General features: G+C 32.3%; 1 protein-coding gene across 1 annotated transcript in view; it reads right to left on the reverse strand.

Moving 5' to 3' along the window:
* Positions 1-2,701: 2,701 nt before the first annotated feature.
* EXOC5 (exocyst complex component 5) overlaps positions 2,702-27,982 on the reverse strand; it is a 40,480-nt gene continuing 15,199 nt past the window's right edge. The window contains exons 5-18 of the mRNA XM_019725787.3: positions 27,436-27,500; positions 24,829-24,857; positions 23,558-23,667; positions 22,237-22,281; positions 22,012-22,152; positions 20,704-20,786; positions 19,449-19,658; positions 18,051-18,198; positions 13,683-13,791; positions 10,639-10,759; positions 8,555-8,641; positions 5,949-6,057; positions 5,537-5,752; positions 2,702-4,890 (exon numbers count right to left, since the gene is read on the reverse strand). Of these exons, the coding sequence (XP_019581346.2) occupies positions 4,702-4,890; positions 5,537-5,752; positions 5,949-6,057; positions 8,555-8,641; positions 10,639-10,759; positions 13,683-13,791; positions 18,051-18,198; positions 19,449-19,658; positions 20,704-20,786; positions 22,012-22,152; positions 22,237-22,281; positions 23,558-23,667; positions 24,829-24,857; positions 27,436-27,500 (1,662 nt within the window). The 3' untranslated portion in view covers positions 2,702-4,701. The remainder of the gene's footprint in view (positions 4,891-5,536; positions 5,753-5,948; positions 6,058-8,554; positions 8,642-10,638; positions 10,760-13,682; positions 13,792-18,050; positions 18,199-19,448; positions 19,659-20,703; positions 20,787-22,011; positions 22,153-22,236; positions 22,282-23,557; positions 23,668-24,828; positions 24,858-27,435; positions 27,501-27,982) is intronic.

Consider the following 27,982-nt stretch of genomic DNA (forward strand, 5'->3'; position numbering starts at 1 on the left):
CTGAATAAATGACTTTCCTCTGAGGTTGTTTGCTGTTTGGAGTATGATGTGATATATTCATATTTAAATTGGCTTTGTATGGTGAGACAGACTGCAACCTTCTAAACCACTTAGAAAATGAGCAAGTGTGGTTAATCACTTGTTTCTCCCCGCAAAAGTGATATTAATCACAAAAACTGAAGTTTACTGTCATCTCCCAAATAATAGTGTTAAAGGATACAGGGCCTAGTTGAAAAATATCAATCTTGTTAATAAGCCCAGGGTTATATCAGCCTAACTGCTCCAAATCACCAATTAAAATTCTTACTCTCTAATGTGTCAAGTTTCTCTCTCATATACACTTGAGGGGTTGTTTCTCTCCTAAATTTGGAAAGAGAAAGGATTGATCAATGGTAGGAATAAAAGTTAAGAAATTAAGGCAATTTTTTAAAAGATAAAACATGCAATTTTTGACTACATAAAAATGACTACCTATTGTTAATACACTGAGTACATTTTCCCCTACATTTTCACTCCAGCATTAGCCATTTGTAGCTACCAATGCATTAAATAATTAACAAAATTGGCAAGCTTATGACATTAAAATAGTCTGCTTTTGAAGGCAGAAATACTGATATTCTCATTATCTTCCAAGATAGAGTTGTCATTTACTCCCATGTTACAAAATATGGTACAAAATACCTGGACACTTTCTACTGTAAAAAATGACTAAGCAGAAACAGTACTATGATTATATAATATACTCACTAAAGAGAACTTTATGATTTAAATATTTCTATTAGATACAAATTAATATTCAATTAAAATTTCATGACCACTTATAAAATTTTAAAAACCAAATCTAAAAACTATGACCACACATTGGACATACTTAAACAAATTCAATAGCAAATTAGATACTGACACTGTATATCAACTTCAGTCTAAACACAATGAGAACCAAACATTGGATGAAAAGAAAATTAGATTAAGCAAAACCAAGGAGCCTATCAAACTAAAGGACCTATTGCATGTTACATAAGGAGAACAGTGTACAAATAGTGAGCAAAAAGATTTAGGTTTCAATCTGAGCCTTTTACTAGCTGTAGACCTTAGCAGGTCTACTTAACCATTTTGTGCCTTAGGTGTTTTATCTGTCAAATGGATATTAATAGTACCCAACCACTAGGGCTACTCTGGAATCAAATGAGATAATGTAAGCAAAGGGCTTAGCACAGTGCATGGGACTTAACTCAATAAATGCAGCTATAATTATCTTTATTATGAATCACAATTTAAAAATTGCCGTTTTCACTCTATATAGAATTATTTACTTTTAACAATATGGATTGGTCTTTTCCTCCAAACTACACAACATATTTCAGGACAGATTTTCTCAAGTAGAAAGAAGTACTACAGGAACTAAATACAGTTAAACTAATTGGATGAAAGCACAGAATGCTTTGAATGTCAAATTCTCCATTAGAAATCAGGGAAATTCAGTATCCTTCTAGGAAACATCTCACACTTCTGAGTCAATGGGAAACATATGGGTAATACGTAGAATATTTTTGCATTAAAAAAAAAGTTAAACCTCCTGATGTGAGCTTTTTAAGTCACTAACAAATTGTGCACCTTATTCTCACATACAGTTCAAGCATGCCCTATAAGGCACTGCCTTATAAACATGACCACCGTAAGGGGTTCTGTGGCATTTTAGAAACAAAAATCTCTTTATCGTGATACTTGTAAAATAGTCAACATTATAGATGAGAAAAAGGCATTTTAAAGAAGCAGTATAATTCTCCACTTTGAATCACTTTGAATTCAATTATTTCATTGTGAGCAGGAAGGCTGATATTTAGTGAAATATTTAAAATCAAAGAGGAAATAAAATGGCCTAAAATATACCATGAATTAACCTATTTCTCAACTCTTTTTAAAACAAGTAAGGTGCTAGGGACTTGCAACCATGGTGATACTCATAAAATGAAGCTAGTAATTGTATTGAAATAGTCAGATAGCCAACTGTCTAAAGATCCATCTAGCTGTTATTTAATAATTCTTCATAAGAACTATTTATTTACTCTGGTTGACTGTCTCTTTTCAATATCATAACTTACAGAAGCTAGACTTCCTTCTTAAGCTTGTGTTCTGTATTTCAGTTTCTGTATCATTTTATGCAAACATAACATACTCAAGTTTTAGAAAAATAATTCGCAGTGTTTTAGAGCATATTTTAAACTTTAAAACATTACTTAAATATTGCCCGTTACCTCATGTGGAATTGCAGAAAATTGCAAAAATTATCCTTATTCAAAAGTTGGCTCAAGTTACTAATATACAAAGTCTCATTACTGCTACCTAAAATTTTACCATGGGCATATGAAAAACATTTTACTCATCTCTTTTGAGCCATAAATTATGGGCAAAATTTTATAGTGGCTATAAATATGAAAAATACTTTAAAAATTGGAACACAAAGAATGCACATTGCTATTAAAACAATATTTTTCTTTTTTAGAGAAAGAATGTTCAGGTGAAATTTCTAATCTTGTCAAGTATTTTTATAGTCAAGTATTTTTCTGGTAAAAAAGGAAATGAAAAGATCTATGCTATGAAAAATAAGGAACGTCTTAAAAATTTTAATAAAAAACAATTTATAAAATTTAGTATGGATGTCCTTAAAATGTAAAAATGAAGTGAAATAAAATAAAAACAATTGCAGGGAATTTGTTTATTGAACATTAATGTTAACACTTCTAAATTAAGTATTCACTTATGAGTTTTGTCACTGCCCTATCAATGGACATAATGGAAAATATTGCACAGAACTCAAGCATAATAATTAACAAAATATCTATGCAACAAGTATAGGCTGTACATTTTAAAAATTAATCCAAACAAAATAATTTACGCACTTCTCTGATTTGGAAGTCTTAAAATGTTCTCTCGTGTTTTATTTGAGATTTTCCCCCCTTTTCTTTTTTTTTTTTACAAATTGATACCGTGTACAAAGAGTTCAAATGTCCAGTAAAACTACTGCTTTAAAATTGTTGGCTTTAAGTAACAGAGGTATAATTTAAATTCACATCAGAGCTTTCTAAAATGGCAATAGTACAAGCATATGACTTTCTCTCGCATCCAAAACTTGTTCTGGCTCTCCCTTGGCTAAGGAATAGAAAACTAGAGAGCTTTCTAAAGCTGCCATAATTTCCTAAAATGCTTTGATAAAAGTTGGCATACTTCGTTTCTCTTGCTTACCTTGATAACACTGAGCTAAATAGAAAATAAAGAAAATTCAGTCAATAGTAACTTAAACAAGTAGGTAGCTCTAGACCTGAAAGTTTTCATAAAGTGGATGACCATTCAGAAATATATTCTTAAAAAAAAAGTATTCCAAAATTAGGCCAAAAAGCCTACATTAAAAGAAAAAAAGTGCCAAGAATGAGTTGAACATTAAAGTTTATCTGTTCCTGTAAGACTATGAACAAAATGGAAGCCGAAACACTACATATAGCTAAGAGAGCAAGTTTATAGAGTTATAGAGTAATGGCCTTTCTAAATTTCACTTGATGTTTAACATTTTACAAGTGATTTATTATGTCACCATATTAAGCCAATTCAAGGAACTATATTCAGTAGGAATTGATTCAGAAATGCCTTGAAAAAAGATAATGACAGAAACTATAGATTTGAAAACCAACTAGCTTTGCAAACCTTGTCTCTAGACTTAGAACGTTATCTATCAATTTCCAATTCCTCTTAAAATAAAAGACTACCTGCGTGTTTAGCCATCCCATCTTATTCCAGTTTAGCATTAAAACAAATATTAAAGGATTGCATTGTTGCTAAATTTTATCAGTATTTCTAATACGCACCATTTAGACTATACCTCACTTTTTTACTTCCCTTATAATATTAAAATAATGAATAAATACGGTCCTTATGTTAATTAAGGTCCTCCTCATCGTAAGCAAAATATAAAATAAGGTAGTTTTATTAATTTCTTGCTAGCATTGACTTAAAATTTGTTTACCAAATAAGAAATAGTAAACTTTTAAGTTTTTTTTTACCCAGAAAGCAGATGTATTTTGATCCATTTCTAATATATACATAAAACATTTCATCATTTTAGTTTAGTTTATAACATTTTTCTTGGAATAGTATTATTGTTGTACCTCAGAAAAAATCCAATCAACCTACTACAGAAATTATGCTCGATTGTTAACCTTTTGAAAGAGGCAAAAATTCTCTAGGAAAACCTAAAATAATTTGACTAACAATTACCAGTGCTGAAAATGTCATTAAAATTGACAAATAATAAATGTAGTTTTACTGTATTTGACCCATTATTAATACAAAATAGGACGGTGAAATTTCCCAATGCAATATGTTAAATTAAAGAACATGAACCAGAACATTGGTAACATTGCATTTGCCTTCCGACACTAACATTTTCCAGGATGAAAACCGAGACGAGTAGTTTCACAGAATTTGAAACTTGTAAGTTCAAGAGTGGAATTAAAATTCAACTTAAGGGGAAAAAATAAAATATGGCTAGTAGTGTCCAAACTTCAAAAAAAAATCTCAAGGGTAAGTATGGCTGCTGTTTTCCCAAACAGTCATTTTTCCATAAAATGTTGGCTATGTCGTATCTCCTGTGCTTTCTATCAACCAAGGCCTGCTGAAGTATAACACATTTCTCTTCAAAGTTCAACCTCAGCTGAAATGTCGAGCAAGGCGGGCAGATCTATAATCAGCACGAAGTTGTACGAAGGAGTGAAGAATGGTCTTGTCCAGATTAGCAAGTTGTTCTCCTGAGCAGACTTGCTTTAAATTATCTGGGGCAACTACCAGAAGATTGCAAAGTGCATGCAGAGTATCAAAAAGCTGTAATACCAGTGGAATCTGAATTGAAATAAGAGAAGGAAAAAAATAATATTGAAACAAAATAATTTCTAGGGTTACAATTGGTTTGCAAATTCTTCTCACATACGTACTTTTAGTCAGTAATTACTAATGTGGAGTTCAATATATTCGAATTTTTAAAAGCTCCTGACGTGTTAAAACTCAAATATTTCAGTTGTTACATAAACTTGGTTATAATCTTTTTGAAAAGGTTCATATTATGTCAATTTTCTTCAACAGTAACATTTTGTGGACTTTTGTGGACTAGAACTAATTATCATTAATTTTGCACTTTCCTTAAATAATTTAACCTTAAGGAAAAGTGATTTTAGAGAGATATACACGAAGAAGGAATATATTCTGCTGATGTGTAACATATATATAGCATCAGTAATAGAAGTCAACATGGTCATTTGGACTGTGGAACTGAAATATGGCTTTGTCTCAAACAAAGCACGAAGCAAAAAGGTGCTAATACTGAAAATATGATTAGAACAACACCTTTCAGTTAGGAAATGTTATTTCTCACTACAATATCACAAAAGTTAAAAAATTTTTAATAATGATTATAAGTCAGTACAGATTTTTAATGGTCTGACTTATGTTCTTGAGCCTATTTACAAGTTAGATGTTCGTGAATACATACCTTGAAGTCTTTGGCACACTTCCTATATTCAGCTACATCACAAATTGCTAACATGCCACCCATACAACTGTAGGAATATTGTTGAAGATGCTCATAAATAAGTCGATGAAAACGTACTCCAAGTTCCATCAACACTGTATCCACATTCTTCCCATCCATGGAATTTTTAATCTTCTCCACTTGTTTTCTTACATAAGCACAGACTTTCACACAGGCCTGTAAAATTTTTTCTACACTTATTATATAGAAATGTGTATCAGCTTAGCTAAGGAGTAAATACATATAGTTCCTCATTAATCTCTAAGTATAAAAGAAAAAAATTTAAAGCATGGGAAGATATACCAATAAAAATGTTAACAAAAATTGTAACAAAGCAGATACCCTTACTAGCATATCAAATCATTTTACTCACATTAGTATATTGAATCAAAACATTGTTTTCATCTTCTGGCTTAAAATCTGTTTTCTTTTGTTCTGCAGCCAAGATATGCTTCATCTGTCCAATCATACAATTTAATGTCCTAGAGAATTAAGAACACCATATATTTGATCCATTTAATTTATTTATATTATTTATATTAAATTAAATTAAAAGTATTTAATTTCATATCACCATAAAACTATTTTACTATTAGTAGACTGTAGATTTTAGAAAAAGTAGGTCTTGGTGTCAAAGAATTCTTGGTTTTTTATTAGCTTCCTGCTCAAAATGGAAAAGATTCATTTGCCCAATACTTTACTTGAATCTTAAAAAAATTAGAAGCCTGTGAACAGGTAAGAGGAACATGAGTTTCAGTCTAAGGAAAAGCAGGAGACAAGTGGTACTGACACCTAGCTGAGAAACGAGACAATGGGTTTGTAACAGCACCAGTAATGTTTGAGTTATGTTATATTTTCCAACAGCAATCAGCCACCCAGTTACGGGAATAAAAAAGACTGCACTGGTTCAGAGTTTAGAATCTGTAAGACAGTTATGGTTAAAGGAAATGGATTTTGGGGTAATTATGAGAGAATAATTCAAGACATGGACCAAGCAATCAAAGCACAATAATGAATAAAGTAAAGCTAGCAAAACGGTAACAGATTGGCAAAAGCTATTAAGGGCTAGAGTTCCTGCTGAGGTAAGAAAGCAGGTATGTGTAGCTGGAAGAATAGGAGATTGTGGGCATTGAGTAGGGTATTGAGGTTCAAAGTTTGATACCAATGATAACGGTAGGATATGAAAGTAGGCAGCTAAAGTGGAGATGATCAAGAAAACGAATGGGTCACATACATGGAAGTAGAAATAACCTAAGACATAAGGTTAAAAGAAAAACTATGAGTCAGATGTCCAAATCCTCAATAAATGTAGGAAACTGCCATAAATGACTGAGCGACAACAACAATAGCAAAGGGAAGATGATGCGAGCTTCAAAATCAAAGGAATTCTGGCCTAACAGTAGATGGATATTGGTCTGAACATATCAGCAAGGATGCAGGTGAATGCTGAGCTCACCTCTAGGCCTCACTATACATAAGTAAAGGAGAATTAGAAGTTTACATTCAAGAGACCACCGCAGACCACTGTGACTTCAACTAGACAACTCATGCAAAGACTTTGAGACTAAGACTTATATGGAAAGATGAAAAGAAATTACCTAATATATATCAAGAAAACAATTAGAAAATATGTATTTCCTGTACTTTTGAAGGCTTAACATATTCAAGATCCCCACCTCCCAAATGTGATTTTCAGGTATTCTGAGGCAAAGCAAGAAGAAACAACTTAAGTTAATATGAAGGCTTTAGTTAGGAAAATACATACTTCTTAAAGTGATAATTATAATGTACATAATGTATATGTATACATTATAATTTTATTAACTGAACCTCTGCGTATGTATAACCTCATGTAGCTCTGACTAAAAACAGAGAGCCTAGTTGTTAGGATTCTTCTAAGGATTAGTTCTTCAGTAAACTCATCTCAGTAATTAATTCTGTAATATCCTTACATTTTCCAGTTTTATTTTCCCATTTTGTTTTTCTTTCCCTTATTATCACATACTCTATGGTAGTTCTTGATCTTAATAAGAAGATAAGTGGAGGTGAGTTGTAAGTTTGTTACTATTGAGAAAGTAAAAATTATTTACTTTTTTATAAATTAGAGTGGATTCCAGGTTATCTTTAGAACAGCACGATAACACACTGCATTTGAACATGCTTTCTTGAATGGAAAAGAAAGGAATATAATTACAGTAAATTAAAACGATATGCCCAAACCTAGTAGCATGGGCTTTAGAATTTGAGTCCCAGCTCTACCACCAGAAACTGTGATCTTGAGCAAATTACTTTAAGCCTCCACTTCCTCATCTGTAAAATGGAAAGATACTTTCTACCTAATAATCAATCAGGTAAAGTTCCTTGCACTGTGCCTGGCATATAGCAAATACTTGATACAGGGTAGCTATTATCATCATCAATAAATATATGCCCACTATCATCTCAGAAAAAAGAGAGACCACTGCTCTACACTATGAATAGGTAATTAACTACAATAAATATTACAAAAAATCTTTGAATGTAGAGTTTGCACTCACTTAATGGAAGTTACCTTTAGAAAATTAGTATGTTTACTTAAAGCATTTCAGATATAAGCCTGTAATTTCTAAATGAAAATAAAATCCTCTATGTTACATACCATTTTTAAGGAGTTTGGGAGGAGGGAAAGAGATAGGGAGAAGGAGTAGGGGCGTTACAAAAAAAGGCTTTCAACTGAATCTGGTTTAAAAATAAATCTATTGTACACCTGAAAATTAAAAAAATAAACATACTGAGTTTGAGAAATAATAAGCTTGGGTATCCAATAAAAAAAAATCTAATAAGGATGAAAACAACATGTAAAAATAAAGTCAAACATTATAGCAGGACGGTGAAATTAAGATAAAATCTTTTCTTCTCTGAAAACCAGTTTTATGCTGCTATAATGGTGTTTTTACAATTTTTAAAAATGTAAGAGAAAAAGTAAAACTAACAACTTGCCTATCAATGCCAGTATCCAATTTCATCTCCATTTGTTCAATTATTTCTTTTTTCTTCTGAAGGCATTCAGATAACTTAGGAGAAGAGCTATTGAATATTTAAAGAAAAAAAAATCACATTAGTAGCCTTACAATTCTAAAAGTTTTTCATGTGCATATGTGTATTGCTATATACATTTATAAACACATACACATAATTTTAATAGACTCACAAATCCAAAAACCACGTAAGTAATTACAGATGACCTTGAACAACATGGGTTTGAAATGTATGGGTCCACTAATAATGTGCATTTTTTTCAATAAATATAGTAAATATATTTCCTTTTCCTTATGATTTTCTTAATAACATTTTCTCTAGCTTACTTTATTGTAAGAATACAGTACATAATACATATAATATACAAAACATGTGTTAATCTACTATTTATCTACCAGTAAGGCTTCCGGTCAACTGTAGACTATTAGTAGCTAGTTTCAGAGGAGTCAAGTTATAAATAAATTTTAGACTGTAGGGGTAAGGGGTGTGGTGGGGGGTTGTTGATTGGCACTTCTAACCTCCTCATTGTTCAAGGGTCAACTGTACTTAGAATTCACTATGCCCAATTATTATAATAGTCACACTAGGAAAATTCAACCAGTTCATAGAGAAGACGAAGATTTAGATTTGTTACTTACATCTCAGAGGAAACATCCCTTAACAATATACTAATAAAAATATAATTTTGAAATTTTGGGATTATTTGGTTTCCTTTTTAATTAAATATCTGGTATAATAGTTAAGAAAACTCAGAGAATATCACTAGTCTTAAAAACACAGTATATTGTACTAATTAAAATTTGGAGACTAACTGCCAATCCAGTTGTATTTAGCTTTCCTACATGAAAAACAAAAACTTGGAAATCATATTTGTCTTCTGAATGCTATATAAATGTCAAAAAGACCCAAAATATTAAGGAATATGCAACCCACAATAGTTATGTGAATTCTTTATGTGACTTTATTATAGCTCTCTAAAAAGTAAATTTCCTTTCAAAGTATGATTCAGACATCATAAGTGATCTTTTATTTTTGAGATTGCTTCTGGATTAATTTCTTGGCATATTTGTTTATAACAAAGTGTCTAGAATTTTATCTTTTATAAGAATATTTTTCCTCTTTAAAAATAGTACTAGTGGGGCCGGCCCAGTGGCTCAGGCGGTTAGAGCTCCGTGCTCCTAACTCCGAAGGCTGCTAGTTCGATTCCCACATGGACCAGTGGGCTCTCAACCACAAGGTTGCCAGTTCAATTCCTCGAGTCCCGCAAGGGATGGTGGTCTCTGCCCCCTGCAACTAAGATTGAACACGGCACCTTGAGCTGAGCTGCCTCCCGGATGGCTCAGTTGTTGGTTGGAGCGCGGGCTCTCAACCACAAGGTTGCCAGTTCGAGTCCCGCAAGGGATGGAGGGCTGTGCTCCCTGCAACTAGAAAACAGCAACTGGACCTGGAGCTGAGCTGCGCCCTCCACAACTAAGACTGAAAGGACAACAACTTGACTTGGAAAAAAGTCCTGGAAGTACACACTGTTCCCCAATAAAGTCCTGTTCCCCTTCCCCCCTTCCCCAATACAATCTTTAAAAAAAAAAAAAAAATAGTACTACCCATACAATTTTATAAAACATGATAACATATACATTACCTTACTTAATCCTCATGTGCTTTAAAAGTTCATGTAAATTGATAGGAAGATATAAACTAAACCTTACTTAATGCCTCATCAAAGCCTGTCCTATTAATCTCATAAAATTTGTGTTGCATGTTTTTATATTATAATAAATAGGTACAAGCTAGAGGTCCTCTTTCACATCAGATACAGGTTGATGACATATTCAGTCTTTTCAAGTACAACAAAAATAATACCACAGTAGAAAGAGAAAACAGACAGGCTAGGAAGAAGGAAAAGGACTTTTACTTTTTATTTCACACCTTCCTGTCCTGTTTGATGTTTTTATGAACATGTATTACTTTTAAAATTTAACAAAAACACATGTGGAATATTGTAATCTTCACTGAAATACCAATGGAAATCAGACAATTTGACTAACCTTATTAGTGGCATAAGGTGATCATTAAACTGCTTGTCAAAAAGATGAAAAATAGTATTGGCCTGTTGCACAACGTCCAAAAAATAGAGATTTGCATTCCTAGAATCTGAAGAAGGAATTCCTAAAATTGGAAGGCATGTATATGTTAGAATCATACTTCAGGAAGTTCATCTTGGAAACAGAAAAAAGAATGTGGTTTTACATATACAATATGAATAAAAGTAACTGCTGTTTTAATACATCAGCAATTATTTTTGTGGACAGAAGAGTAAAATTAAGCTTGTTAATAATGTAAGAAAATTCATCCAAGTTTTCACCATCTACTCAATCTTCATAATTTGCTGAATAGACTGAAAAATAAATCAATTAATGAATCATCTTGAACTATACCTTCTCCTTCCCTTTCCCACTCTCTTGTGCCCAATGACTGACCTGAGCCATGAATACACTTCACTATTTTTCTTAGGAAAATGGTAGGAAAATTAAAGCCTCCAACACAAACTTATAAGAGACAAAAATAAAGTCAATACACATGTAGGAAATACTAGTCCTTGCTACTGATGACAGAGTTGAAAATTAAGGCAATATTTATGCATATTTTAACCACTAAATTATTAAAGCCTTAAAAGAATATTCGATGATGTACAGAAAATCTGATAGTCATATATACCAGTAGCAGTGTAAATTAATGGGAGAAAAATCCTTTAGGAAAACAGTTTATATATATATAGAAATTTTTAAAAAATTGTAAAACACTTTGATCTGGTTATTTCACTTCTGGGATTTTATCCAAAGAAAATAATTCAAAACAAAGAAAACACTTTAAGCTTTACACTGTTCATTGTAGTATTATTTATGTTACTAAATTGTTGAAAAGATCCAACATGTCTAAATAATAGGGATGGTTAAACTTTACACATATGTGTATCACAGAATTTTATATAATCACTAAAAACAATAGCAGTAGGAACTAAATAGATGCACGGAAAATATTTATGAATATAAGGGACATTCTTATCCTACCATGAAATTTTCTAAGTCTTTCCAAATTGTAAACACTGCTGTTAAAATGAAGATGCTAGATTTCCATACTAGCTAAAGAAGAAATCCTTCATACCATATGGATTCAAATTCATGTTACTTTTTCTCATTATCTTTTTAAATCTTCACATCTTTGAGGTGAGTATTATTATCCCAATACAAATTACCACATCTTTAAATCATTTGCAAATGGCAAATATTAAATACTTGATGTCAAGAGTCTGCTGTAATTAAGAAACAAACCAAAAAAAGTGGGATACAAAACTCATCTACACCATGAGAACAACTATATAAAAAAGTGAGAAAGAATAAACCACCAGGTTACTAAATTATGGACAACTTGCTTCAAAGTCAGAAACTTTACAGAATGATGTTATATACAGTCAATAAGTATTTTTTGAGAATCTGCTACATGTGCTTTCTAGGTGCTAGACTATAATGGTGAATAAGACAGATAAGAGTCCTACCCACAAGAGCTTATATGTTGTTCTCTCTACTTAAAATACTATTTCTCCAAATATTCAGTTTACTCCTTCACTCTGGTTTATGTCTCCTCAAAGAGGCTTTCTCTGACCATCCTTTCTAAAAAAGCCCTGTGCCCTTCAATTCCCCATCCCATCTCTCCCCATTACTATTTTCTATCTTACTCAATTTTATTTTTCTTCCTAGTCACTTGGCTATGTTTCCCACAAGAATGTAAGCTCCATGAGTGCAGAAGTAGGCACTTAGTTAAGTATGTGCTGAATGAATGAATTCTGGTGAGTGGAGACAGACATTAACAGATGAAAATGTCACTGTGGTAAGTACTATGAAAAAAGTTAATCCAATGATGACATAATGAGTAACAAGGCTGGGAGAGGAGGGCTACTTAACTAGGATGATCAACAAAGTCCTCTCTCAGTAGGTGACGTCTTAGTTGAGATAAGAAGGTTGAAAAGCCAGACAGACATAAGAGCTGAAGGTAAAGGGTTTGGGGGATGGGAAACATCACATGCCAAGAGCCTGAGTAAAGAAAAAGAATGAAGGTCAGAGTGCCTTGGGTAGAGAAGGGAAATGCAATAGGAGATGAGGATGAATACATAAGGAGACGGGCTCAAAAGCCAAGCTTTTGTAAAGAGTTTGTTGTTGTTTTCCCCCTAAGAGTAATAGGAAGACACTAAAGGATCTTAAACAGGATAATGATAACCAAACTGCTTCAGTCAGTAATTTGGAGAATCAAGGATGTAAACAGGGAGACCGGTTAGGAGTGGACAGAGATGGTGTCTAAAATTAGAGTGGCATCACTGGAGATGGAGAAAAGTAGATGAATTTGAGTTATTTTGGGAAGTATATATCACAGTTAAAGAAAAGGAAGAATTCTGGCAACTCCTGGGTTTGGGACTTGAGCAACTGGTAAATAGTAATGCCTTTTAAAGACATGGGAAAGAATGGGAGAGGAACAGGATTAGGTGGAAGATAAAGTGTTTCATTTGGGATTTGTTAAATTTGAGATGCACACGGAACAGGTGGATAGGTTAAGGAGGCAAATGGATTAGCAGCACTGGAATTTAGGGAAGAAATCATTAATACACTATTAATACCAGTAAATCCAAAAGACCCAAAGCAAAAGAAAAATTTTAATATGAATCTATTCCTTTCTAGACTTATTTTCAAATATTTTCCTTTCATTACTCAATTGCCTTAACCAGAATTGATGTCACCTTCATTTCTGTTCCCTTGACATTTTATAACTTATAGCATGGTACTTACTACATTCTGCCATATACTGTAGTGATTTATGTAGCTTACCCTGCCCATCTCGATGTAGTAAGTACTATGAGAGAACTGTGTCTTTGTATAGCTTTTGGCACCTGGCAAATCCTTGCATTACAGAAGCTCAAAAAGCATTATTCATTGCACTGAACTGAATTTGACATATAGAGTTGAATATATAAAAACAACATTATGCATATGCAAGCAGGATAAAAGGAATTTAATACAAAGGATAACAGAAATATACTTACCAGCAAGTCCTGTTTCCAAAGCATAATCAATATGCTCAATACATAAAAATTCCACAAGAATGGTAAAAATTCTAAAGGCATTCCTTGGTAGATCAGAAGGATCAGAGAGCTTTAAAAACAAAAACCAAATACATCACAGCTCAAGTCTACCTTTAAAAAAAGACAACTTGGTTTTTTTTCCAGCAATCAACATTGTATAAGACATAGGCAGTATTCAGGTATTATCAAAATGGTAACTTACACCTCTTCCTCCCCACCCTCAATGCCTCTTATGTACATACAATGCTCTGTATTTGCCTACAACACTACTGCGTTAGTAGATCAAGGTTTTTCTGACTTGGATTGCAGTCCATTAGGGGATTGTGATCAGAAAGAGAGAAGAGAGAACCAATAGAAAATAAAGCATAATGTACACAGTAAAACCAAATGTAGTCGTGAAATTCTCTCCCTCTCTCTCTCTCACGCACACATAAATACATATAGCAAATGTACACTGGGCTGCCATGTAAAATGCGTTTCTTATTGTGGGTCATGGTCAAAGAAGTTTGAGAGCCACCAAATGAACAAAGGGTATTCTAGCAAAACTCAGAACAAAAAGTATTCTTTATTTTATTGGAGGGTGGGGATGAGGAAATCAAAAACAGATGCACTATAAAATATGACCAGTTCAAATCCCAGTTTCATCACTTTTGGTTGAATGAACCACTAAGATGTTATTTAATCCTACCAAGCCTTAATTTCCTCATCTGTAACATGGGAATAATATGAATAGACTTATATCCTATACTTAAGGTGAGAATAAAATATGAAAATGCATGTAAAGTACTTTTAAGCGCAGTGTTTGGCACACAGTAAGCCCACAATAATAAATGTCCATTTTGATGTTAATGCTGCTGCTGATTAACTCAGTAAAAACATTATTACCGTTTCCCCGAAAATAAGACCTAGCTGGACAATCAGCTCTAATGCGTCTTTTGGAGCAAAAATTAGTATAAGACCCAGTATTATATATTATGTTATGTTACATTATATTATATGAGACCCAGTCTTATTTTAATATAAGTATTAAATATTAAAATATTAAATATTAAAATAAGACTGGGTCTCATATTAATCTTTGCTCCAAAAGATGCATTAGAGCTGATAGTCCGGCTAGGTCTTATTTTTGGGGAAACACGGTAGTAGTCATGCTGAGGAAATAAAATCCTTCTTTAAAAGTTAGAAAATTACCTCTCTACTTCTTATAATTGCTTCTTGTATTATTTATCAATTGATTGTTGCCTATTTTTAATCTCCATTCACGAGAGCTCTCAGAGTAATGCTTATTATCTGATATACACAGCTGGGAGTTGAAATGCATAACCCACCTTAAATCTGCTAAATCTCCACTGATTATAAATACTGGTATTTATAATCAAACATAAATTTGGTATTTCTCAATTCCCTTCCTGGTCTTCTTAATACCACTCCAACCTTTACCCTTCATCAGTCTCTCTACCGCAACTCTCATTCCCTTTCTTTGCTCACAGATGCTCTTAACAAGCATTAAAGAATATAGAGTTATCAAAAGAAACTATTAACAGACAACCCATTTTTAAAATGGACCAAAAAAATCCCCCCAAAACAAAAAAACAACAACCCCAAAGCATATATATGGATGGCAAACAAAGACATGAGAAGATATTCAACATTATTAGTCATAGGAAATTCAAACTAAAACCATAATGAGGTATCACTACACACCTTATTCAATTGTCTAAAATTAAAAAGACTGATCATACCAAAAGTTGGAAATCATGTGGAGCAAATGGAACACTAACACACTGCTGGTAGTAACGTCAAATGAAACAACTTTGGAAAACAGTTTCTTAAAAAAAATACCAAGTCACTACTATCATATTGCTACTAAGTATATACCCAAGAGAAATAAAAGCACTGTCTGCATAAAGACAGACGAACGTTCATAGCAACTTCATTCATAATAGTCAAACACTAGGACCAATCTGGAAGTCCATCAATAGGTAAATGGTTAAACAAATTCTGGTATATTCATGCAGTGAAATACAACTCAGCAACAAAAAGTAACATACACACAAATGGATGAATCTTAAAATAATTATGCTAAGTGAAAGAAGCCAGAAACACAAGCACATACCATATTATAAGCCCATTTATAACAAAAAGTCTAGAAAATTAATCAACTTCTTGGAGACATCCTATTTAGCTTTCAAGACAGTCTTCAAATGTCCCCTTCTTGAGACCACCTCAGGGATGATGTAGATGCCTGATCACTGCACTGTACACCTGAAGCTAAAGCTGAACAATAATGAACGTCAACTATAATTTTATATATATATATATATATATATATATATATATATATATATATATATATATATATATATATATATATAGTTACAAGAAGTGGAGTACAGCATTGGGAGTAGAGACAGTGGAAATGTAATGGCTCTGTGTGATGTCAGAGGGGGTAGTAGATAGGAGAAGGGGGTTTATCACTGTGTGAGGGATATAAGTGATAAATGTCTAACTATTAAAAAAAAAAACGATCAAGGAAGGTATGACCTTAAAGGATCAGTGTCTTTTTCCCCTTCTAGAAATTTACGTAGAGAGAATAATCTGAAATTTAAACTGATTTGCCACAAAAATTATCACAATGCTATTTCCAATGTTGAAAACTGCTATTGAAATAGGGGAAAATACCCAAATGATGGAACATGATACACCTATTCAAAACTAAATTCTGCAGCATTTTTTTCTTAGTTAATAGAGAAAAACAATGTTAAGTGAAAAAATGGGATCCAAAATTATAAATTCATACTTATTTTGTAATCTTAACCCTATTTTTAATGTATGAATTGGAAGATATGTCAAATGGTAAGAGTAACTGGTACTGGAATTACAAGAGGGTTTTTAGTTTCCTTTATACCATTTTGTACTTTGAAACTTTTCTCTAGTAAATAGGTAATGTTTTTGTAGCAAGATAAATATATAAAACACCAATAAAAATATTGCTGCCTTTCCTCTTTAAAAAAAATTAAAATGTCCCCTTCTTTTTAAAAACTGATCTATAATGATATGAAGCAGATCAGTGGCTGACTGAAGATCGAAGAGGAGGGAAAGGAAAGGAGGATTATTAACAGGGCAAAAGGAAAGTTTTGGGGATGATGGATATGTTCATTATTCATAATTTGTGTGTAGTTATAGATTCACAAATGTATACATAATTTATCACAGGTACTAACTTGTGTAGTTTAAATATTTGCAGTTTACTGAATGGCAATGATATCTCAAAGTTATTTCTTAAAAAAGAAAGGAAAAAAATACCAGTCTGCTTGTTCATTACACTGCCATTTTTAATATCCTTTAAAGTTGCCGTCAACATCTACAAGGTCAAGTGCAAATTTCTAAGCATGGCATATAGAGAGTTTTTGTCTACCTGTTAAACCTCCTCTCTTATTACTCTTCCCACGTACATTTTTATTTCAAGCATTTCATGCTGCGTGATTGATCTGTGTATATATCTTTGTACATGTACTATCCTCTCTACCTAAAACAGCCTGCCAGAATCATCTTCTTAAAGATTTCCTATTTTGCTTTCAAGACACAGGACTCAAATGTCCCCTTCTCTTTTAAGTCTTCCCTGATAAATACTCTTCCTCCATTTCTTACCCAGGCAGAGCTAGTTGCTTTCTCTTTGGTCCCAACCGTGCATAGCTACCTTGTACTAATTCTTTATATGTCTACCATCTTTCGCCACACTATTCAAAGGTAGTGTATTTGTCTAATATTTATATCCTCAGTGTCTAATCTAATATGGCAGCTGGTACAAAGTAAACACATAATAATATTTGTTAGATCAGATTCAAATATCCAGTCTCCACCTCAATATAGTTCTCCAAATAGGAAATAAAGATGGATTTGATTAGCTTGGACAAGAAAGTCTACACTAAATTGAACTGAATTTCAATCTTGTGAATTTCCAGACACAAGGTCATGATTTAGAGTTAGATGCTATGATTCAAACAATAAATATGTTGACAGCTTCGTGTTAGATGATCTGAGGCTTTAAAAATATTTTAACATATTTCCAGCATTCAGAAAGTAAAGATATTACTGTACCAAATATACCCATCACCCACCCAGATGTGCCATATTGTAACATTTTTACAAATGTACTTCTAAATAATTTTTAAATAATTCTGTTCTCTAAAACAAAAATCCTCTATATTTTTAATGCAAAAAATAGTCGTTCCTAACCAGAGAGCAGATTTATATCTTAGTATAAACAAGGCAAAACTTAAAATACATAATTATATATAAATAAAATGAATTTACAATTACTCTTACCCTATGACATCTTTCAAAGGCTTGTTTGGTTTCTTGTAAAAGATTAACTACCACTTCTTGGGACAGGAAGGTTTCTCCATGAGTATCAATACTTGGCCCCAATGGTAAGTTGGTACGTTGTCTAATTCTCTCTTTCAAATCTTGAATACTAGTGCATTATATCAACAAATGAAAAAAAGAACACTTTACATAAATTTCAAGTAGTCTCAAACTTAGTATACATCAACAAAGAAAAATTGACCAATAGCCAGGAGAACCTAAAAGTTCTAATTCTAATAATTACTTCTATAAAGTGAAGCAAGTCTTAAATCTCTAAGCAGAAGACTTTCATCTGAACAATTAGATTTGGGGTTATGATCTCTCAAGTCTCTTTCAGCTCTACAATTCTGACTCAACAGCTAAAAACTCCTTGTTTGGTTTCACTGGAAGTGGGCTATTCCAGTTAAGTTAATATTCCAGGTAACTAATGGTCCTGCTTAAAATAAACTTTAAAATTTTAATATTTTAAAAATACATTTAAACATACTGCACATTTCTTCATTATTGTTAAACAAGATATATTAAACATAATTTAGCTTTTCTAAATGACTAAGGCTCACTTTGAACATTTATTGTCTGGTGGTATCATTGGAAGATTTTGTTTTTTTTGTTCCTAGAATATACAACTCCAGACTACTGCAAACTAATTTTTTTTTAAATTGTTATGATTGGTCTTTAGTTTTTCCCTTCCTTTATTTGCTACTGCCTTTCAGCTGTCACTTTTTATTCCTAACTTCTCCCTGATCATTATTTAATATATGACAAACTGGAAAATAAGAAACTGATTTCGGTATGTAAGTATGTGGACTCTGGACCCCAATAATATGGCTCCACAGAAGTCATTCTGCTTCACCCTAAAATCAACTGGATTCTAGACAGTTGAGATCTGGATTACTGAGGTGCCACCAAATCTTACAGCAAATCACTTTCTTCTAGTATGTGAATAATCACAAGTTTTAAGGTATTAATATTAAATAATTTTATGCACAAGTCATTAAAAAACTCAGAGTACCTAAATTGTGAACTATTTGCTGTTTTTTCCACACCTTCAACAATCAACAAAAAAATGATATGCTTCCGAGTTAATAACCTGGAATAATTTACTGAGTCTGAAAATATAAAAGAAACTATCAAATTCTTTATAATACTGATAGTCTACTTTACAGCTTAATCATGTTATATTAGGCTATTTGAACATGTGGTTCGTGAGACAGGATTTGATCAATAGTATAAACAAACTGAGTTAAAAGAGTTCTTCAGAAAATTCCAACAATTGTCAATATTTGACATTTGTCCAAACATATAATAAAGTTCTTCATGTCTTTAGTTTTAACTATGATGTTTAACAAAAGCACTCACCCTCCTGTGCCAATGGATCTCTTTTGATGGTTTTTTGAATCATAATAGCGCTGTAGGATCATAGCACTTCTGCTTTTCAAATATCCAGTCTCCACCTCAATATAGTTCTCCAAATAGGAAATGAAAATGGATTTGATAAGCTTAGACAAGAAAGTCTGTTTATCAGTACCTAAGTTAAACTCCATCAACTTGCTGGAAAGATTTGTGGTTCTTTTCATGGAAAAGGGGGAAAAAAAGATTAATATATATTTTAGGTATAGTAACAATACTAAGAAATATATATATTTTTACAATATGACTTTAACAGCCTATGTTAAACCACTATTTTTTAAACCCTGAGATGGTACTAAGAAAGCAGAAAGCAGCTATAAGGGTTATATGTAAAGTAGAATGACCATTTCAAACAACATTATGGTTTTGAAAACTTTCATAAACTCCTAGGAATGACCTAGAAGAGGAAACTGAAGCAATCAACCAGTCTATAAATGGCAACAAGCGGTCGAATGGCTTCAAGTATGCCCTAATGCCATTCATGACATGGTACTCAAGCCAGAATACTGAGAGGTCTATTTCCTGTTCATTCTTTTTTCTCTTTGTCCATGAGGACTTTCCTCTAAGTTTCTGTTTCCCATTGTTGAAGACAGGCTCACAAAAATGTTGTTGTTGATATAAACTTCTGAATTATGGTTACTTTTGAAAACCATCTTCCCAAAATAATGACACTGAAGAATAATAGCAATAGGGTTGGGTAAAAATTCCATATGAAGCTTTTCAAATAATATTTCTAAGTGTTAACAATGCCCTTTACAAAAGACCAAGACAGATTCTCACATCAGACTTCAAGCTGAAATTGTCATTTCTTTTAAGAATTTGTAACTTCCTTTGTCAATTTATAAAGTTTTAACTGTAGATAAATGTAATCATAGTAATTCTTCAAGAAAAAAAAAAGAACAGTGAATTAGCTTATAATTAAAATCAGAAACAAAATTCTCAAGTCTTAGTTTACACAAAGTAAACAAAGGTTTATGTTTCATTAAAGTACATTAATATAAAGCATATATCCAATTCCTTAAATTAATGTACTAAGAATGCTGCTTTTGTACAATACTAATCTATGCAACTAAGCATTTAACGCTAAAAGGCATATTTGCTGTCCGACAAACTGTTATTCAAAAATACCTGAATACTTCCTCATTTTTCATTTAGAAAAAAAATAACATCTGAGATGTTATTTTTCTAATAATTAAAAACATACCTTGTATATAAATCATAGAGATTTTTGAGATACTGCTCTGCATCAGACCTCCTACATTCTTCTAACTGGTCTTTCACAAAACTCTAAAAAAAAAAGTCAACATTAATATCAATTAAGTAAATATTAAATTACACAGTCAAGATTTTTTCCCTCTAAAATTACTCCACATTCTAAACTGTTCTAACTTATAATCCAATGGAAAAGGCAATGCACAGAAAATAAAACAATATAAAACAAAAAGAAAATAGGTTTTTAATTTTTACTGCTATATTTATTTGTATGTCTATATCAGTCTTGCAAATAAGTATTAAGAATTTCAGGGTGGGGGGTGGGAGATGAGGGTAAGGGGGATCAAATATATGGCGATGGAAGGAGAACTGACTCTGGGTGGTGAACACACAATGGGATTTATAAATGATGTAATACAGAATTGTAAACCTGAAATCTATGTAATTTTATTAACAATTGTCACCCCAATAAATTTAATTTAAAAAAAAGAATTTCAAATTTTTTTTTTTTGAGAAAACAGCCCATCCCGACTCATGAAGTACATTTTAACAATAACAACAAGAAAAACCCAAAGAAACAAAACCTGAGGCTATACCAATATAGTTAATTCCTTAAAGTAGCATTTACCAAATTGTGGTCTGGGTAACACTAATGTTCCTTGAGACATCAACAGGCATTACTGCAAAATTGGGGAATGCTGCACATTACAACCTCACTCTAGAAAATCACGAATATATTAATACCTTGAAAGGCTATTAAAAGTCCTGAATTGTGTTTTAAAAACAAACACTTATTTAATGTTCCTTAATCTAGCGGCAAACATAGGTTAGAAAATGTTGCCTTAAAGTATAGTACTATGGGAGTAAAGATTGTAAATTAAATTCTTGGGCGTTTTTTCTTTTTATGTAGTACCCTATTATAAAAAACCCTGCAGACTGCACTTGTAATTCTCATTCAATTTCACAAATGCCATCTATTGGTTAAGGTGAGGACCCAATAAAAATAAAAACCTGAGGCCACCGTACTCAACCTGTTACTACTATTACTACTACTACTATTGGTACACAAAATTTGAACATATGTTCTGATGACACTTAGTGATTAGCATATTTTCATGGTGAACAACAAAATATTTTTCAGAAAGCGTGACATTGTCATCCCTTTCCCCTTCACCGAATAAGATTACTATTCCTAAGGGCATTACATAAGTAAACTAATTTTTTAAAAACTTTCACAATGTAGAGATAAAATAAATCACATATTGCTTTTAAAAACTACTTAGTCATTATTTAAAATTACCTGTAGTTTTATTTCAAACACATTTTGAATAAGTTTAGCCAGTACTGTTTCTGGATTACTGAAGATATCGCCAACTTGTTTGTTCACCCGTTGACAGAGTATTGCTGCATCTTCAAATATGTCATTTCTCAAGTAAGCACCCTAAACAGCAGAGGCATTTTACATAGTAAATACATATTTTTTAAAACACAATTTGGCATAAAATAAAGTCTACTGTTATGTTACCTCCTGGCACTGCTTTATATAAACATCAACACAATGGGAATAACCCTATAAAGAAGAAAGAAATACATCATCACTGTTCTGTTAAAGTAATAATCTCAATAAAAGAGGTATTGTATGTAATAAAGTTATGTCTATGTCCCAATGGATGGCCAATAGTTGTTGAACTTAAACATAATTAATTGTAGAAAACCAATAACCTAATATAGATATCTTCTCCCAGGTGCTATCTACGATATTGATTAGCTGGTTCATATCCTTGTAGGATTCTAGACTGAAAGAAGAAAACTGAGGTATAACTGAGTTCTTTATAGTCAGGTTATCCTATCATCACCTAGCCATCTCCTTTAACTCCAAAACATGCGCACACGTGGGCATGCATGTTCAGGTCTTGATAAAATGTTTTGTGTATATATATTTCCTCCTGTCCTCTTGGATTCAAAGAATTTGCCTTCCCTTGCAAGAATATAGACAGGGCTGCATTTAACTGACATTCTGGAATTTTACTTTAAAAATTGAATTCATTTTAACAGAATGTTTAAATAAAATAATTTGTCACATGAAGCTTACTATTAATTTTTATTAACAAATCATACATAAAAACAAGTAAAGTAAGCAAGATATACTTTTGTCTCAAGAGCCATTCTTAACACTCAGATATGTTACTTCAATGAAAAGTTCAATAAATGGCCTATATTTCCCTAATCTGATACAAATCTAAAGAAACAGATTGAAGGAAGCACTATTTCCTTAAGCACTTTGTTTGCAGAAGTACACTCCATACAGGGATTCTCTCCCTAATTCAAGTTCCAGGAAGATAATTCCGTAACACAATATTCCTTTGTATTACCACTTGAGATCCTCTGGATTTAAGTCTTTTACTCGTCACATTCCATCTACTCCCTGCTTCCTACATTTCACCAGAAGTAGGAAGACTTGACCTTAAGTCACGTCTTCTTGTTTTTGACCTATTTCATAACGTTTGACTGAAGAAAAAAACCATTACAAACCAAGAAGGCAAACAATATGATTTTCTATGTCAAACTACATGAAAATTCATATATAGCTCTAAATATATTGGTATCAAATATACATATTGATATTTGATACAATATTAATGCTACAGAACAAAAAATCCTTATTTAAATAGTATTAAATACCTAAAATTTAGTATCACTTATAGAGAGATGAAATGTACATTCAAATTATTCAAAACAATGAAAATTATCATTGTAATAGAGGAAATCAGAGACTATAATATATAGAATTCACATAATCTCCTCAGTCTTGAAGACTAATCATCAGTTTAGTTTTTACCGTTTACCTTAAAATGAAGTAAAACTGCTGCTACTTCTCTCATTCTGGAGATCTCACCTCTTCTTTGAGCACTGGTAAACTCCTGAATTAGCTGGCATTCTAAATCATGGTATTTACCTAAAAATAAGAAGAAAGTCATTAGCTACAATGAGACAGACAAGGTATCCAAGTTATTTACTAATATATGAATTATTTACAAATATAATGACTGTGGATCTAGCCTTCTTTTGGAAGAATTACAAAAACAATGTGATATTACAGGCAGTGAATCTAGACCTCTATAATATACTATGGTATATAAATATGTATTTTCAAGACAAAAATCTTCCCAACTAGCAAAACAGCAGAGCTCCCATAATCTTAGTGTCATTTACAACTATTACTATAAAAAGCAACTGACTGGGAAAACCTCCTGGATGTCATTTCTAATAGCAAGAGAAAGGAAAAATCTTCAACTTGAAACTATGGAAAGAATGAGGAAAAATACAGAAATCTTTACTAGAGTTGAGATGCCTTTACAATGAATAATGGTGCATTTAACACCAAATTTCACCTTAAGATAATATGTGATATTTGATTTACTACCTTTTTGAGGCTATTATGGTTTGGAATGAACAAATGAACTTTGGACTAACCTACAGTGATCAAAAACATTGCCAGGAAGTCCAACTATCTATGTCATCCTTATTCTAACACTTTTGGGGAAATAGGTGGTTCTTTGAACCTCCCATGCAAAATAGCCTCCAAAACAGTGACTCAGGCTACCATGGGAGCCTGAAAATATAATGGCTTTTCCAGAAACCTAGAATGATCTGCCTAAAACAGAATCCAAAGATTAACAAGAATCAAACTAATAAGGAATTAAATAGGTATTAAAATGCTCATATGAGCTTAGCATTTTTTAAAAAAAGAAACTGCTTTAGTATATATATGTATGGATACAAAACAATCCCCAAGATACACTGTTAAATTAAAAACAGAAGGCATAAAGCTACTGGTATAAAATGCTACCAATTATTTTTAAATAAATGGGGATAGCAGAACTAAATTCTATACATATATACATGATTTATGTCTTGTGCTTAAATATCTATAAAATACTCTGGAAGAAAACCCAAGAACTGGTAATGGTTGCTTCAAGGAAGAGGAATCAAACTCAGGGACAGGGTAGAAGGATGTTACTGTTTCCACTATCTCTACTTTTACTATTTTTTTTTCTTTTACACAAGTAATTTTATTACCTGTTCAATATAGTTAAATAACTAGAACCCCACTTACTTGCAATTTTGGATTTTACTTCTGAAAATCTGAAAGATAAAAACCAATGAAGCTCATTAGTTGTGACAAACATACCATAGTAATATAAAATATTAATAAAAAGGGAACCTGGGTTTGGGGATCTATGGGAACCCTCTGTACTAAAGGTCATCATAAAAAAAGACAAAAAGACAAAGCCAGACAGAAAGAGTACTGACAGGAAGCATGCCAGGTGACAAAACTGAATTTGGGCAATTCAGATGGGGGAGCTGGTTCTTTAGAAAATTCACATTGAGAAACCAATTCCCTTGTTAAAGCAGGAGGAATTGTATGAGGCATTAACAGTTCAGCCAGCCCCAACACTGAGTTATTGTCCCGACTCATAGTCACTGGCATTTTAAATTCACTTGATATTTGCCTATCTCCTCTCTGCTGGGATTTTTTCATATAACGTTCCATTATTATTAAAAACAAAAACAATGATAAAAAGTATATAAAATTAGTTATTTTAAAACTAGAATAGAAGCCATAAGAAGGACACAGCAATGTGCCTAGCAGATTAATCATTCAATCTTTGCAAATTCAGAAATGAAAACATCACACATATTATACACTAGAATTTTTTCAAGTTGAAAATACTAAAGGGAATGCACATTATAGAAAATTAATGTTGAGATCCCATGTAATGAGTTTGAAGAGAGAGGAAAGTGGCTGGAAAAAGATATGCCAAAGATAGATGAATCAAGTAATAAAAATTTAGAGTTACACAAAATTGATACACAGTCATGTGCCACTTAATGACAGGAATAGGGTCTGAAAAATGCATTGTTAAGCGATTTTGCCGTTATGTAAACATCATAGAGTATACTTACACAAATCTAAATGGGATGGCGTATTACACAGCTAGGCTATATGGTATAGCCTATTGCTCCTAGTCTATAAGCCTGTACAACATATTACAAAACAATACAAGAGAAAATGATGCAATCAAAAGACTGGGTAAAAACAAGATGATACATGAGGCTGCTACTGGGGTAACAGCACACTGTTTTACAGCAAGTTTTTTATAAATAAAAAGAATACGCTCTAAAATAATGATTAAAAGTATAGTATAGTAAATACATAAAGCAGTAACATAGTCGTTTATTATCATTACCAAGTATTATGTGCTGTACATAACTGTATGTGCTATACTTTTATAGGACCAGCAGCACAGTAGGTTTGTTTACACCAGCATCACCACAAACACGTGAGTAATGCATTGTGTTACATTGTCACAATAGCTACAAGATCACTAGGTGACAGGGATTTTTTGGCTCCATTATAATCTTATGGGACCACCATCGTATATGTGGTGCCTGGATGACCAAAACGACATTATGCGGGGCGTGACTATATCAAAGGCATGGTAGATCACCGACGCATGTAAGGCCATATTGGTCTTTGTGAAAAAATTAAATCTGATTAGGATATATATTCAAATCCAAAGCTTGCTTGACAGGCTAAAACAAAACTGTAAGAAGTGCATGTAACTGTAATTGAGAAGTGGAAGGAGATGAGTACATGCATGTGTGTTTTGCAGAGGAAGAATAGGATGAAGAGGGGGTAAGAGAAGTAGCCAACAATTATCATGCACCTATTGTGAGCCACACATTTTACCCACTTGAGTAAACAGTCCAACTATGAAATGAGATAAAATTAGAGAGGTTTTTATGGGTGACTTTAAAAATCATTACTGATAATGCTGGGCAAGTATGAGATTATTAATAATAATTAAATGAAAGATGATCATTACTGCTAATCCTTTATGATGACACAAAGCTCAGAGTAAACTAAGATATATTTTAGGGGTAAGAAATTCAATCTCTATTTTTGGGACACAATGGTCAAGCATTAAGTATAGTAGCACATTTACATTCTACCTGTACCAGAGGATCATCAAGTATTACCAAAAGAGTAACAGACATATTGTCTATTATAAAGGAAGACCTATTTCTTTCAGGTATTCACATGGGGGAACTATTACTACCAAGATTTTATTAATGTATCTGACATTCCACAGACTAAAGGAAATCATGAAAAAATTTGCTTTTCAGCAATGTTTCTTTTAGGATAAAGCAGGGGTTAACCTGAAGTCCCTAGAGACAAGTTTGTGGATAAGATAAAAAGTCTACAACTCCATAAAATTGTATACAAAAATCAGTGTGTACCTAAACTTTTTGAAGAAACTTTATAGCTTTCACCAGTTTTTCAAAGGTGCCTAAGACCCCACAAAACTTAAGAACTCTCATCTGGAGATAGGAAAAAGCAGCTGAATGGTCCCACCCACCCTGGTGATCAAAGTCCAAAAAATGAAAATTCAGACTCTCACTTTAGCCAATTTCAAAATTCTCCTTCATCAATTTTTTTAGAAGGAAAAAGGATTGAAATTATTTCATGATGTATTATTAAATTTAAGTATTAAGAGACCATATTTTTCCAATCAACTATTGTATACTGCACCTTGTACAAAGGAGGTACTCAATAAATTCTCGTTGAATTAATGAGCAAAATCATATAGGGAAAAATACAATTTTATTCTATAAATTACACCATATATCCAAATTAGCACTTAAGAAACAAACTTGCCTATCAAAAGGTAGCTCCTGGGCAATTAGATGCAATTTCTGAATGATGTCTGCTGCTTCCTTTATCTATTAAAAAAACAAAAGCAATAAAATTTTAAAAACCCTTACGTATATACAAAACAAATTTATATTTGAAAATAGTAGTATGTTCACAGACCCTCCCCAATTTTCTTTTAAAATCCACAACAAATACAACTTTGTGAACAACAGGAATACATTTGAAGTATCAACGAGTTGATAAAACATAAACATTTGCTTTGCCAGCACTGAAATCTTATGATTTTATAATGCCACAATCCTTTCCCAATGAAATTTACAGTTCGTTTACTCTGAAAAAGTTCAACTTGCTAAAAGCAGAAGTGTAAGTTTCCTCTGAGTTTATGAACCCAAAAAGGATAAACAAAATTCATGAAAATAGTTCGGGTCATACTGCTGCATCTATCCCACTTTAAGCTAAGTGAATAAAAACAACAACAAAAATGTTACTTCAACTTATCAAAGATTTAGGTCAGACCACCCCCTCATCCAATGGAATGTAACTATTCAAA

The sequence above is a fragment of the Rhinolophus sinicus genome, chromosome 3 (assembly GCF_057876585.1).
Source record: "Rhinolophus sinicus isolate RSI-liver-muscle chromosome 3, RSI-T2T, whole genome shotgun sequence".
Classification (NCBI taxonomy): Eukaryota; Metazoa; Chordata; class Mammalia; order Chiroptera; family Rhinolophidae; genus Rhinolophus; species Rhinolophus sinicus.